Below are 14,739 nucleotides of genomic sequence, written 5' to 3' on the forward strand. Positions count from 1 at the left end.
TTCCGAAGAGTATAAGGGAGTTGACACTCTTTCAAACGAGGAAGACAAGTCCCCACAAAACGAAAAACCTTATACAAGCAATTTCTTATACTGATCGCCAAAGTTCTCCGAGAGCTCTACGTGATCTCGGCATTGTACATCAATTCGATCTACGACTGACTCCTTAAGAGTCTAAATGAAGGAGTATATCTGCGTATGTGTGCATGTACAACAAAGAATTCACATGAGATCCATGATCTTGAATATTGAAGTGCGAAAGTTATCTATCACCGAACTCAAGTGCATCGCGACGATCAATGAGTGCAATTGAGAATCCTCAAGATCATCATAAGGCAGAGAATACCTCCCTCGTCAGGATTGAAAAGCCACAGATTTAGCCCATAAATTGCTCGATGAAGTGCGCAAGTGGAACTTAGTTGAATTTCATGTTACAGAAACATTTTTTTAGAATAATATGGGGCTATGGGCATGAACGTGGCACATTGCCATCTAGACGGCAACATTGACACAGTGGTGTTTTGACCACACAACTTATTCCATATGTTCTTGCTGCTTTGACGTATATGCTATGAGAGGGTGCTCAGCCATGTAGATCCGAAAGCGTGTCGTTTTTCAATATGGATGCTACCATTTGGCGGCCGTGGCATTGCGGTTTTCGCTCAAATAAAGCCTTGCATAGCCCGTTAAGCTAGCGTGCACAGGTATACTGAAAAGCTGGGCTAGTCATCCTAGCCTGTTTCTCAAGGTATGGACTTTTCTCCTGCAAGCTTTTTCTTTTAGCAAGAATCTAATTTTTTATGCTCGACTTGCATACAGTTAAAGTTATGATGAAACAAATATTATAATTTCCATGAAAAGAAGAAAATGACACCGTGGAACCCATAACTGGCCGCTTGGTGTCAACTTTTATTTTGATTAAATAATGAATAATAGGAGTACCTTATCCTACCATTTTAAAATCACAGTGAGGTTCTCTAGTAGATAATTTATCAAAATATTACTGAAGAAGAACCAACCCAACTGATGAATAATGCTCGTAAGGCCCAAAGATTGCCCAAAAAATGAGCACAACTCATTAGGGAAAGAAGAACCGGCCCAACTGACGAGCAAGGCTCGTGAGGCCCGAAGACTACCCAAAAGATGAGCACAACTCATTAGGTCAAGAAGAATCAGCCCAACTAACGAGCAATGCTTGTGAGGCCCGAAGATTGCCTAAAAAATGAGCATAACTCATTAGGCAAAGAAGAACTGGCCCAACTGACGAGCAACGCTCATGAGGCCCGAAGACTACCCAAAAGATGAGCACAACTCACTAGGCAAAGAAGAACTGACCCAACTGACGAGCAATGCTCGTGAGGCCCGAAGACTGCCCAAAAGATGAGCACAACTTATTAGACAAAAAAGAACCAAACCAACTGACGAGCAACACTCGTGAGACCTAAAGATTACTCACAAAATGAGCACAACTCATTAAGCAAAGAAGAACCAACCCAACTGACGAGTAACGCTCGTGTGGCCCAAAGATTGCCCAAAAAATAAGCACAACTCATTAGGCAAAGAAGAATTAACCCAACTGACAAGCAACGCTCGTGAGACCTATAGATTGCCTAAAATATGAACATAACTCATTAGGCAATGAAGACTGAGAGCTACTCGGTAGAATTCCTCGAGAAGAACTGTTCGGAAACAATGTTTCCTAAGAGGAGCCGCTCGGCAGAATTTCTCGACAAGAGCTGGTTGGAACAAAAGTGCCCAAAGAGGAGCTGCTCGGCAAAATTCCTCAAAAAATGCTGTTCAGAACAAAGTTCCCCAAGAGGAGCTACTCGGAAAAATTCCTCGAGAAGAGCTAGTCGGAACAAAGTTCCATAAGAGGAGCTGCTCGGCAAAATTTCTCGAGAAGAGCTGGTCGGAACAAAGTTCCCCAAGAGGAGCTGCTTGGAGATTTACCTCGAGAAGAGTTGAGGAGCTACTCAAAATAAGTCCATGAGGAAAGCTGCTCGGGATAAATGCTTGCGAGAGCTAGCTCGAAGTGATCAGTTCCGCAAAGCCAACGCGTCTCAAAATCGGCTCAAATCAGCCGAAATTGGCTCAACATCGACTTGGATAAGCCGTATCCCTCCAATTCGGCTTGATGATGTTGAACGTGTTCTAGTATCAGCTCGGATAAGCCAAATTCGGCTCGACATCGACTCGAATAAGATGTCTCCTTCCATTCCAACTCAGCGAAGTCGCATGCCTCCTAATCTCAGCTCGAAATACGTCGAATCCGGATTAGCCGTATTTGTAACGACCCGAATTTAGAATGGTATTTAAATAATAAAGAGAGAGAAATGGAGACTGGAAATAGAAGGAGACCGTCGACTTCGTCGACAACATTGAACTTTGGGAGGAAAAACGGAAAAAAGGGATCAACAGGACTTCGTCGACGAACACAGGGTTTCATCGACGAAGGCTTGAGAATTCGTTGATGAACACAAGGGGCTCGTCGACAAGAAAATACCGAGAGGGGTTTTTGAGCCGACTGAATTTCGTCGACGAGGAGTAGATTTCGTCGACGAAATTTGTGAAGGACTCGTCGACGAATGACGGGCTCGTCAATGAAATTTCCTGTTCTATAAATATGGGAAATCCGGATTTAACTTCCTAATTAAAAAATTCTTCTTCTCTCTCTCTTCCCTTTGATCCTCTCCCTTTCTTTCGTCGATTTTGGGCCAAATTTTTGCCGGATCGACAATCCGAAGTCACCATGACGCTCCTGGGAAAGTTCTCTCCAAATTTGCTGGAGCGGATCATTGGTGAAAGTAAGTTGGAAACCATCCCAAATCCAGGGTAAGACTTTTTACTCATTATTTGGACTTTTGACAGTTGAGAAAAGTGTTATACACGTAGAAATATCGAAATTTAATATTGGGAATTTTCATTTCCAGGGGTGTTGAATTGGGAACGTTGGGAATCATCCCTAAGTTGAGGTAAGACTTTTAAGCCGAATTTGACTTAACGGTAGTTATAAGAAATGTTATGCACGTAAAAATATTAAACTTTAATATTGGGAGTTTTTGTTTCCAATGTTGTTGAGTTAGGAACCCTGCAGGTGCAAGGAAGATTTTCTTAAGGGCTTTGCAGGAATTAGGTAAAGGGATAACTTAAGCTAGCTTGTTTTGAGAAAATGTATGTATATATATTTAACACCTGATTTGCGGAAAATGTATATATATATATATATATATATATATATATATGTTTTATATTTGTAAAATACTGTGAAAATGATTGTATGATTGAATATGTGAAAATCCGCTTGTGTGGTATGAGTATAAAATGTTGTGAAATACTATTTTTTGGGAATGTGGATGATATGGATTTTTATGATGGGAAAACCGGCGTACGGGCTGAGATTTTTATGATATGGGTTGCCGGCGTACGGGCCGAACTATGTGTGTAATTACCAGCGTACGGGCTGTGCTATGGTTTGCCGGCGTATGGGCTGAGCTATGTGTGTGATTGCCAGCGCACGGGCTGTGCTATGGTTTGCCGGCGTACGGGCCGAGCTATGTGTGTGATTTTCCAGCGTACGGGCTGTGCTATGATTTGCCAGTGTACAGGCCGAGCTATGATAAAATGTGTAATATCGGCGTATAGGCCGATGATTTTCATAATATACGTGTATGTACAAATTGATATGATTGGTTTGGTAATTAATGATATGAGATATTTATGTATCACAATTTTAGTATATGTATATGATATTAGAACTTGGTTGGCTTGGTTTAGGCTAGCACTTGCACGGTACCGTTGCTATGTGTCCATGGTTTTCGTGATCATGATATCTGTGTTAACGCCGCTGTACGGAGTGGTGTGGGATTGGATGGTTGATGTGGTTATTTAAGAAGTGTGCTGTGATCGCCCCTGGTGTACGGACCAGGTTTGGCAGACCCATCGGACCTACAGACTGGATATTTGACTTGGCAGTGGTTGGCCAACCAATGTCAGGTCCCGCCTTTAGGCCACACAACCTAGTCATGTGGGGGTAATATATGACAACAGCTAGCTAACCTACCAGGATTGTTTTTATGTTATTATTATGATATGAGATGAGATATGCTTACGAAATGCAGTATGTTCTGCCATGTTTTGATATACATATGTTTTCCCAGATTTGATAAACAGTACTGAATATGTTATATATGATATATGTAGAACACAGAATACTCATGTTGTCACACACTGATATTAGTTTATTTCCCTTACTGAGAGATGTCTCACCCTTTAATCATACAAATTTTTCAGGAGCTCCTGATAGGAGAGCGGGAAAAGCCCCGCTGATCTAAAGTTATTTATCTGCCCTCTACGAAGGGTAAGTTTTTGTAGGGACAGTTAGGTTTTTGTGGGGATTGTCCCTAAATATGATTTTTGATATGTATATATGAGATACAGTGATTATAGTAACTATGGTGTTGTAATGCATGTTGTGATGAGCTGTATATGGTTATATGCTTTCTGGTGCTTAGACTTCTGCTATATATATAAATACTCTGATATATCCCTAGTACCCATAGGTTCAGGTGGATTGTGACCTGCTAAGCTAGAATGTGTGATGTGTGGTATTGATTGATGTTGATATTATTATATAAAAAAAAATGTGGAAAAATGAGCAGGTCGTGACAGTACTCCTCCAATCTAGCTCGGCAAAGCCGAATGCGCCTTAATAACGACTCGGATCAGCCGTCTCCCTCCACTCTGGCTCAGTAACCCCCCCCCCCCCAAAAAAAAGATAGGACAACTTTCGAACTTTCAAGAACAAGTTCTGAAAATTCAAAACTAAGGAGGGACAACTGATATACCCTAAATATATATCATGGTCAAAACAATCCATTTGCCATAAAGGAGCATTAAGGCGCAGCAACAATCAAGATCATGATCGCTCTAGGACAGCTGCTCTGAAGGGGTCAACCCCATTTCGGCTAGAGCGATTCACACCTGCGCCATTACTCGCTAATAAATAGCCATACACCCTCGGGTCAACTTCAACCACTATAAATAGGGACTTACGCGAGAGGCCAAGGTAACTCACTCTTAATCCAATCTTATTGTTGCTTTCAACCTCTTCGAAGCGTTCCCTTATTTAGGCATCAGAGTGATCCTCCGAAGTACTCCTCGGGTCCTCCAAGCGGCGTTTGTTTTCTTTTTTTTTTTAGGTGATTGAGATCGGAAAGCTTGCAGGAGGTCGGATCGACATTTTTGGCAGCAACAAGATTTATCTAAATTTAATTTAAGATTTCAAATTCATGCTTTTGAAACCGTAGCACAAAATTCATGAATTCAAATTCGCAACTTAAAAATGAACTATACCCCAAGCTTGAGAATAGGTCTCACCACATGTAATAGGTATTTTTTTTTTTAATTTTATGTAAGAACTCTTGCGACCGACGAACCTTTCAAACCTTCCTATGAGGCACCAAATTCACAGGGTGGCGGCCTTCCCCCTGGTTCATTATCCGTATTAATCCAACAATGACCCAACTTATTCACCGCTGGATTAGACATTCAGCTAATTCGCTTCCCAGGACCGGGACCCATCTTAGGGCACTTATGACATAACTGCACCGCGTTAATTGGGAGTTTATAAGTGAGTGCATCAATCAATGCCTGATACTTCTACTGGATTGCTCTGCTTTCCACTGTCCCAATGCCCCTACGTATTTTAAACACAACTCCTCATGGTCTTAAATCCAATTATTAGGGCATATTCTCGCCTAAAACGAAAGAACATAGATAAATGGTACATCACACAACCACAACTTGCCACATATAGTAACCAAGCAGAAAGCCACAATCACTCCACGTGTCATGATCTCGCAGCATAGATTTGGATCCTACTGACGACGCGGAAGCAGATAATATTTTCCGGAGTGGATGTGCAGCTCTGTCCGGTGCCCAAGCCACATGCCACTTGGTGACTTGGGCACTCCTCTCGCCTGTGAAATCTCTCCTGCTCTTTGCTGTTCTTCAATTTCTCAATCTCACTAAGAGATTTGTACATACGAGGACCTTCTCTCTCTCTCTCTCTCTCCTTGTATCTAGGGTTTCAGATTCTGTCAGAGAGATAGAGGTTCGATTCTCTGAAGTTCTTGAATTGGAGTTTGAAGTTTGATTCTGCTTTGTTTGAGTATCTTTGATTGGGGTCTTTGAATTTGGGTTAACTGATTTGATCCAGTTTAGTTCGTATTTGAAAGTCGGAGTTTTCGACGAGAGATCTGTGATTGTTCGAAGATTTGCTCTTAAATTGATCTAGTTTAGCATTTGATTGGTGCTATTAAGATTGATTTTCGTTCGCGATGGTCACGGATCCGCGTTCGAGTATTTTCTTCGCAGTTTGACGAGTCGAGTAGACTGATAAGAGTAAGATTTGGTTCGTCTCATTTGCTTTGTTTGAAACTGAGGAAAATAACGTAGAAATGAATAAATTTTTGAATCTTTTGTGTCCAACGTTGTTTTGATCTGCATATATGCTCAATTGGGCAAGAAACATGTTTCACTAGCGTGAAAGTATAAAATCTGGAGATTCCATTTGTGTTTTATTTGTGTTTGTGCATGCGTGCGTGTATTTTGAGTACATTTTTCTCAGTTTCTTGAAAGGAGTTTTTCGTGAATCTTAGCGCTAATTCAGTGGCGTGATCTTTTTCCAGTGGGTGCAATCACTTGTATTTCAGAATTTTTTTATTGTTATATTAAAATTTTTGAAAGCATTCATCATCGTAGTTTTACCCATGCACTTTCAATTTAAATGGACGCAAATTTTGAAATTTATAAAGCTTCCTACACAAACACAAACGAGAATTTTCAAATCACGGTGGGTGCCTTTCCTCCACTGGACAATATACAGATCCAGTCATGTGCTCTTTTGCTTGGATTTATTGGTAATTTTTGGTTTTATTAAGTGGTTTTGTTGACCATATTTTGCAGCTTTATTAAGCTAAGCTGGCTTTTAAGGCCAGAGTGGGAGATTTAGATGTTATGCGGCAGTTGCATAAGGAGTGTAATACTGCGAGCTGGGAATATTGGGAGATTAGCTGAGGGAGTCTTGCCATTGGGCGTTGTCAAGAGAAGTTCACATGCAATTCTTGGGTTGAAAGATCTGTGGAATCATAAGTTTTGGACAGGAGTAAGGATGATGGTTGATACAGGCTCGATGGACAAACAGGGTCCCATTATTGATGTACTGCCAGAGAAAGATGATGATGGTGGCTATTTGAGTGGCGGGTGGAGAAGGTGATCATGAGTTTTTCTTATTTATTAATATTTGAATTTTTCGTATGTAGAGTTTCTGAATCTATTTGATAGCATCGAGTCTTGAATAGGGCTGTACTTGAATCATTTTTTTTGTCATTTCATCTCATGGAGAACTTATATGTATGATTGGCCAGGTTGTTGGCATTAGACTTGTGTAGAGTAGTTGACTTTTATGTTTGGTTGTGCACTTAATTATAGTTCTTTTTGTCCTCTGATGTTTTTCTCCTATTGAAAGAGCCCACATTTTAAGAAATAATGAATGGCACCCAATTGAGATGGCTTAGAGACTTCTTAAAAATTAGGAGAATTAGGTAACCTGGGTAATTGACAAAGCTCTATACATTGACATTTCATGATGGCCAACATTTTGAGACAACAAAAATTGAATGGAAACCAATCGTTGCGCTTATCTGACCCCTAACAGTTGGAACAAACACTTGGTTGAGTAGAGTGAAGTCTGATTGTCTCTTGAGCATTCTGAGCTGAATAATCATAAATTCATAATCAAAATTTTCTGTGTAAGGAGTAGGCTTTGACTTTAATTTCTTATTTTAATGCCGTAGGTTCTTGAATGCATTATGAATTTTATAGACAACAAGGGTGGATTTGTATTCCTTCAAGAAACAGTTGGCTGCCCTTACCTTTGAATTTTTTTCCCAATTTACAGTGAGGATGGAAAACTGAGCTGCGGATATTCAAGTTTCAGGGGGAAGAGAGTTAGCATGGAGGATTTCTATGATATTAAAACATCCAAGATTGATGGGAAAACTGTGTGCCTGTTTGGAATATTTGACGGTGAGATTTCATCCCTCATTTTCTACTTTGATTAATGATGTAAAACTATGAAAATGCTATTCATCATGGGCTCCTTATTACAGGAACTCATCATTGGTGACATAGTGATGTGACACTATCTTTTTTTATCCCTTTCTTCTGAAATCATCCAAACTGGGTTACGCGATGGACACCATGCACCTGTGATGGCTTCCAAACTGAGTTACGTGGTGGGCACCATGCACCTGTGTTGGCTTTCCATTGTTAGGATTCCACAATGAATATCTTTATTGTAAAACTACATAAAACCAATTTTGTGCTATATTGTAAAAGTACAAATTTGATTCATTGATTGACAGTGCTTGACATGGTGGTATAGATTTTCAGCATTTTTGACATGCTGATCGCTTAAGATTATGAACTATGCAGCCTGCATGTGTATGGGTGTGTGAAATAGTTTTCAGCATGCACATTTCTTGTGAGTTTCAGGCTTGACAATATGGGTGATAATTATGTTTCATGAGCAGGATACATGGACATGCAAAACAAGCTTCTTAGGGTTCATTTGGGATCACTGTAAAAAATTGTAGTAACGAAAACTAAAAGCTAGAAACAAAAACAAAAATCAGCAACCAACAACTTGTTTGGTTAGTATTAATAAAAACCTAGTTAAAAAATGCTCATTTTTGTCTTTAAATCAAATAATATTATAAGAATATGATTAAAATAATAAAATTGAAAAATGATACACTTTTAAAAAACACTATATTAAAAGTAAAAATTATTTTATTAATTGTTATACTTTCAAATTTATTTCACAATAAAAGTTTTATTGGACATGATGATTGAAAGATAGTAACATTATAGTGTAATTGGGTTAAAATTTTATTTTAATTATTTTTAAATTCATATGATCATTTTATTTTAATTTTAATTTAAAAATTTATAAAATAAATGATTTCATCCGAAACAACTTTTTCTAGATATTAAAATTTTTGGTAACATGTTGTCAAAATAACTGAAAACCATAAAATCTAGTTTTCAGTTTTTTTGCAAATAGTTGAAAATCGACAACAGAAATAGAAAACTGACAACATTATAAACAAACACATTTTTATAATGTGTTTCTTTGCTATGCAGAAACAAAAACAGAAAATAGAAAACAACAATAATACCAAACATGCCCTTAGAGTTTCGGGAGATGGTTACTTCTATTTAGTTATTTTTACCTGGAAAACAGCAACAATACCAAACATGCCTCTTGCAAAAATGCAAGGTAAGGCTATGTAATATAGACCCATTGTGGTCCACCCCTTACTTGCACCTTGCATACGTAGGTGCTTTGTGCACTGTGCTGCCCTTTTTTCGTTTAAAGATATTGTCTATGTTAAAAGTGGATCAATCTTTTGTTTTTTGACCTACCACATACAATTATGTTTAAAAATCTTTTTAAGATTGTATTAGAAAAGTGGTGATAATGGTTGCAAATATCAGGCCAGGCTGATGTTTCATTGTGGATCCCAGAGATGCTAGTCAATAAACATTATGTTTGGGAGCGTGGATTTCACTTTTCAGGCCTTGGATTTGATTTGCTTGGATTTGGATGAAACTCAATTACAAATTTGTATTGCATTCCATCCAAGTCCAAGAAGTTCAAATCCAGTATTTGAACTCTAAGCTCTAAGCAAGGTTGTGATTGAGTTTTGAATGTGTTTATTCCAGCCATGTGCCCTGATAGATGCAGGTTGAATCCACATTTCGCTTATTTCATTTTCAATGAATAGATACAATAATTTGACAATACGACGTGTCATTCCAGGACATGGTGGTTCTCGTGCTGCTGAGTTTCTGAAGGAACATCTTTTTGAAAATCTCATGAAGCATCCACAGTTTATCACTGACACCAAAATGGCTATAAGTGAGTCCAAGTTTACTGATGCTTCATTTCTATGGACTACTAAATTATGGCACAGCAGGATTATGTTTCTGTTATGTCCTGTGGTGCCCAAGTCCTGATGAAGGGTCCCATCAGCATGGAAGTCTTTGAAAAAATGTAATTGACAGGCTGAGACAGATGAAATGGCACCCACACCCTTGTCTATTCTGCTCACAGGGCATGGGATCCTGCATAGAACATTAGTCTATCCATAACATACATTGGTACGATACCATCGGGTAACTTGGATAACTTGCAGGTGAAACGTATAAACAGACTGATGCAGATTTCTTGGATGCTGAAAAAGATGCTTACCGGGATGATGGTTCAACTGCATCAACAGCTGTGCTGGTTGGCAACCATCTTTATGTAGCCAATGTGGGAGATTCACGGGCTGTAATATCGAAGGCTGGAAAAGGTACTTACATGAACAGTGATCTCATAACATGAGCAATAATGTACATACATATGTGTGTGCATATGCTTGCATCTACTGGATTGACAGAGTTGCATATCATCATTGGTTGGCATTAAGATCCAATTTTTTTAATGGATTTTGTTGTTTTTATTTATTTATTTATTTTTGAAGGGGGGGGGGATGAAAAGGGGATAGGTTGACATTTTAGGTTTTATAACTTGTTTGATTTGTATATCACTGAGAGATTCCATGTAGCATCTTGTTCTACACTTGACGTGACTGGGAAATAAAATTTATGCCCATGATGCCTTATCCCTTGTTATATACGTGCTCATCCCGCCCTCCATTCTTGGGATACCATATACTACCTCTGCACATGATAATTTTATCCCATGTATATGGGATGAGGAATGGGTCTGGGATATAATTTCTTGTGTATAAAAATGTTACCAAGTTTGGGATGAGGAGGGATATCATCTTCTCCTACTCATCCCTTCATAGAAAATGGTGCCGTAGGGTAGCTTCTGCATGTAAATTAAATGTTAGATAGTGAAAAGGGAAAACATTTTAGGAATGCATTAATTGGTTGAACATTGTGACATTTGCTCTGACTATGCTCTTCAATATGTTTTTTAAAGTGAGTTCCCTTATTCTTGAGGCCTTAGAAGAGTGCTTTGGATGGTTTTCTCTGGTTATGAACATGAGTATTGCATTTGGATACAAACTTTTCAGACGTGAACATGGTTAGTTTTGTGTTTATTTATTTTATTTTTGATAAACCATTTTAGTTGTTTTTATGACTATATCTTGCCTGTAATAACTCAATTAAGTTGTTTCTATGCTTTACTATGCATGACCTGGCTATAATACAAAATCATAAACAGAATGGCATGTGCCCAGAGCAGTAATATTCATGTACTAAATATTAGTGAAGAAAGTTATCGATTTGTAATAATGCTTACAATAAAAAAAGCATATAAAATTTCTCACTTATGTTCTTAAATAAATAAAGGTGGACTCTTATACATTTTTGTTGGTTACACGGATGCAGGCATGTTGCCCACAGGTGTCCAGCATGCCAACTGTATAAAGGGGAAGAAGTGTCCTGCATATCAAGGCTTTTATTGGATTTTTTCAAATTATTATTATTATTATTTTCTGAGATTCAAGATTTCGTGGCTTTAAATATCAATCCAGATAAATGACTGGTATTCACTTTGGGCATGCATGTAACATATCTGCTTTACTTATTTTGGTCATGCAACTTATGTTTTAAAAGAATGAATGGTAAATGGTGACTGTTTTTTTTTGCCTATTTGTTTCTTTATTTCATTATGTTTATGACATAATTGTTATTTGCTAATGATCATTCATTTATGATTACAAATAGACATGAGTAAATTAAGTATTATGTCCATACATTTTTTCATGTGTATTTTGTTATGATATGGATGTTATGGTACATTGTAAATGTTACTAAACCAATAACACAAATGTATATGCATTTTTTATGGGATCTTATTTTCCAAGAAATTTCATAGTTGTATTACCACTATACAGTCATTTTTGGCATTTCCACTATTAATATTTTAACTATGACACATGTGTGATTGATTTTATTTTATTTTTTTGTTCTTCCATGCTGCAAATTGAAAAACATAGATATAAATTTTTGAGTTATGAATTAAATTCCTAAAATGGGTTTCTTTTTCCTGCTGGCTAGCAATTCCTCTTTCTGAAGATCATAAACCAAACAGAAGTGATGAGCGGAAGAGAATTGAAAGTGCTGGAGGTGTTGTGATGTGGGCTGGTAAGGCTTCACTCTGCACATAAGTAGTTTTATTTAAGCAATATGCTGATTATCAGATAGATTTTACTGTCTAGAGGAACTTATTTTGAGGAATTAATGATATATGCACTTACCTCAGATTCTCTTCTGGGGTAAAGAAAAAGGCTTATAAGGATAACTGGACCTTTGGGGGCAGTTTAGAGTGTGCTTGGGATTGTGCAGCATCCAACTCTGCTGATCAGGGTTAATTGGACCCACCTTAGTATCAGCATCAGATTTTAAAATTCCATTAAAACCCTTCCAACCTTCATTATAGGTGTGAGGGTCAAATCTTGGGCTATGGGTGCTCATAATTTGATTCAACAGTTGCAGTTGCAAACTGTTGTTTCGTGTATGTATAAATATGAAGACAATTGGGAGATTTCAAGCCCAACCTCATTTAGGGTTAATTGGACCCACCTTAGTATCAGCATCAGATTTTAAAATTCCATTAAAACCCATTCCAACCTTCGTTATAGGTGAGGGTCAAATCTTGGGCTGTGGGTGCTCATAATTTGATTCAACAGTTGCAGTTGCAAACTGTTGTTTCGTGTATGTATAAATATGAAGACAATTGGGAGATTTCAAGCCCAACCTCATTTAGGAGTGTACCAAACGTGCTTTGGAGGGAGGGTTTTACCAAATAAAGTGCCTTATGTTATCTGGAAATGGTTAATGGGTCTGCTGAAGTTAAATTTCATATGTTAATCTTGTCTCTCAGGCACTTGGAGGGTGGGAGGTGTCTTAGCCATGTCCCGTGCTTTTGGGAATCGCTTGTTGAAGCAGTATGTTGTTGCGGAACCAGAGATTCAGGTAATTTTTTATCGAGCCTGGACAAGTATTATTTTATTTTACCAGCTTATGTATATTGTTTTTTGACATAAGCTATTTTTGTCCTTCCAGTACCTAGTATTATTAATGATGCTATTTGAGGGGAAAAAAAAATTATACCTATCTCCTACTTCTCCTGTCAAACCTCTGGAAAGTCATCCTGCCCAAATCACTCAACTATCCATAGATTCCATACCTTACATTATTATGTCCATTAAACTGAATATACTATGCTGAGTTTCCGATATTGAGTGCTTGTTTAACCTTTAGGACTTTTTCTATAAAAGATGTACATGATTGTGTATAGCTATCCATCCTAATCCGTACTTCATCCTGGATGGACAAGGCGACTTCAATTTACTGTTCTATCTCTCTTTCTTCTTAAAATCGATTTATCCAATGTGCAAAAAATTGAGCTTGGCTGTTTATCCACATCTCTGGACTGGATTGGAAGAACCCTGTTGAGGAGATTACATAAAATGATTAACGCATACTTCCATACTGTTCTGTTTCAAATTAAAATTTTTTCTTCTATTGCCCTATCTTAATATAGGTTAGTGAAGGGAAGCAGTTCTGAATGTATGATAAACAGATATTCCCTCGCCCATGGTCATGGTGAAGCTCATTATGGGATAAGCCGTTGTTGAGACTTATACCATGGATTAAATGTTTCTTTTAATGTTCAATATATTTTTCAGGATCAAGAACTTGATGAAGACGTTGAATTGCTCGTGCTTGCCAGTGATGGGCTCTGGGATGTAGTACCTAACGAGGTGAACCTCTCTCTCTCTCTCTCTCTCTCTGTCTCTCTCTCTCTCTCTGTGCATGTGTGTGTCGTGTTCTTATCCATTATAATGTATTGCCAGGATGCTGTTTCGCTTGCCCACACAGAAGAAGAGCCTGAGGCAGCAGCTCGAAAATTAACGGAAACTGCTTTTACGCGTGGCAGCGCTGACAATATCACCTGCATTGTGGTGAGGTTCTACCGTGAGAGAGCAGATCCGGCCAGTGTCCAGCATGATTAGAAATATTGCTTGCTCGTGTAAAATACCTAAAAATTAATTTTAGGCAAAAAGAAGGCAATTTGTTAATTCGTTGGTTTGTTCCCTGATTTGCTCTCTGCTTTCTCCTGTTGTATGTTTCTGGTATTTTGCCCATATATGCGTACTGGCACGGTATTTCCTTTGTCGTATTCTAATTCTAATAATGAAGTATGTTTTTTCCCTTTGACGGTTAGGTTATAGATATATTTATGAAAACAATTATTGTGAATAGGGTTTGGAGGATATAACATAGGTCTTCGATTTGAATTTGTATTATTGTTGATAAAATTGTTGAATTTATACTGTTAAAAACATAAATAGAGCACAGACCATTTACCGTTTTTGGTTTTCCAAAAGGAGTGAGGTTTTCATATATTCAATGGGATTGATTAGCTTTATCGTGCATATTGGTGAAAAAGGATTTAAATAGTTGATGTCACTGGTGGGATTTAAGGCTTGTTTGTTTTTTGGTTGTAATGGAATTGGTTAGCTGTATGCATGATGGCTGTTTTTTATTTTTATTTTTATATTTTTCTTTTTGTGAAGAGGATTTCTTATTCTCCTCTTTCTATGTTCATTCTAGTTTCTATTGTAATGTTTTGTTATCTTAAAAATAACA

At 37.9% G+C, this 14,739-nt stretch overlaps 1 protein-coding gene across 5 annotated transcripts; it reads left to right on the forward strand.

Moving 5' to 3' along the window:
- Window positions 1–5,662: 5,662 nt before the first annotated feature.
- LOC131145414 (probable protein phosphatase 2C 76) lies at window positions 5,663–14,307 on the forward strand. Of its 5 annotated transcripts, none has more exons than XM_058094449.1 (10): window positions 5,821–6,409; window positions 6,964–7,269; window positions 7,958–8,085; window positions 9,884–9,982; window positions 10,260–10,418; window positions 11,057–11,161; window positions 12,142–12,228; window positions 12,968–13,059; window positions 13,776–13,850; window positions 13,944–14,307. In XM_058094449.1, exons 2-10 carry the CDS (start codon window positions 7,010–7,012, stop codon window positions 14,100–14,102), a joined length of 1,164 nt encoding a protein of 387 aa, XP_057950432.1. In that variant the 5' UTR covers window positions 5,821–6,409; window positions 6,964–7,009; the 3' UTR covers window positions 14,103–14,307. The 5 variants fall into 5 exon arrangements, with proteins under 5 accessions (XP_057950435.1, XP_057950436.1, XP_057950432.1 ...); XM_058094448.1 differs by having other exon boundaries at window positions 5,822–6,399; XM_058094452.1 differs by lacking the exon at window positions 11,057–11,161 and having other exon boundaries at window positions 5,663–6,399.
- The last annotated feature ends 432 nt before the right edge of the window (window positions 14,308–14,739 follow it).

Source organism: Malania oleifera, chromosome 13, assembly GCF_029873635.1.
Source record: "Malania oleifera isolate guangnan ecotype guangnan chromosome 13, ASM2987363v1, whole genome shotgun sequence".
In the NCBI taxonomy this organism is placed as follows: Eukaryota; Viridiplantae; Streptophyta; class Magnoliopsida; order Santalales; family Ximeniaceae; genus Malania; species Malania oleifera.

Excerpts from the sequence above, each read along its gene's own strand:
- LOC131145414 (XM_058094449.1), top strand. The coding sequence starts at position 7,010 with ATGTTATGCGGCAGTTGCATAAGGAGTGTAATACTGCGAGCTGGGAAT. Across the intron at positions 8,086-9,883 it reads CCTGTTTGGAATATTTGACG|GACATGGTGGTTCTCGTGCT; the intron begins GTGAGATTTCAT and ends GTGTCATTCCAG. Across the intron at positions 11,162-12,141 it reads ACTTTTCAGACGTGAACATG|CAATTCCTCTTTCTGAAGAT; the intron begins GTTAGTTTTGTG and ends CCTGCTGGCTAG.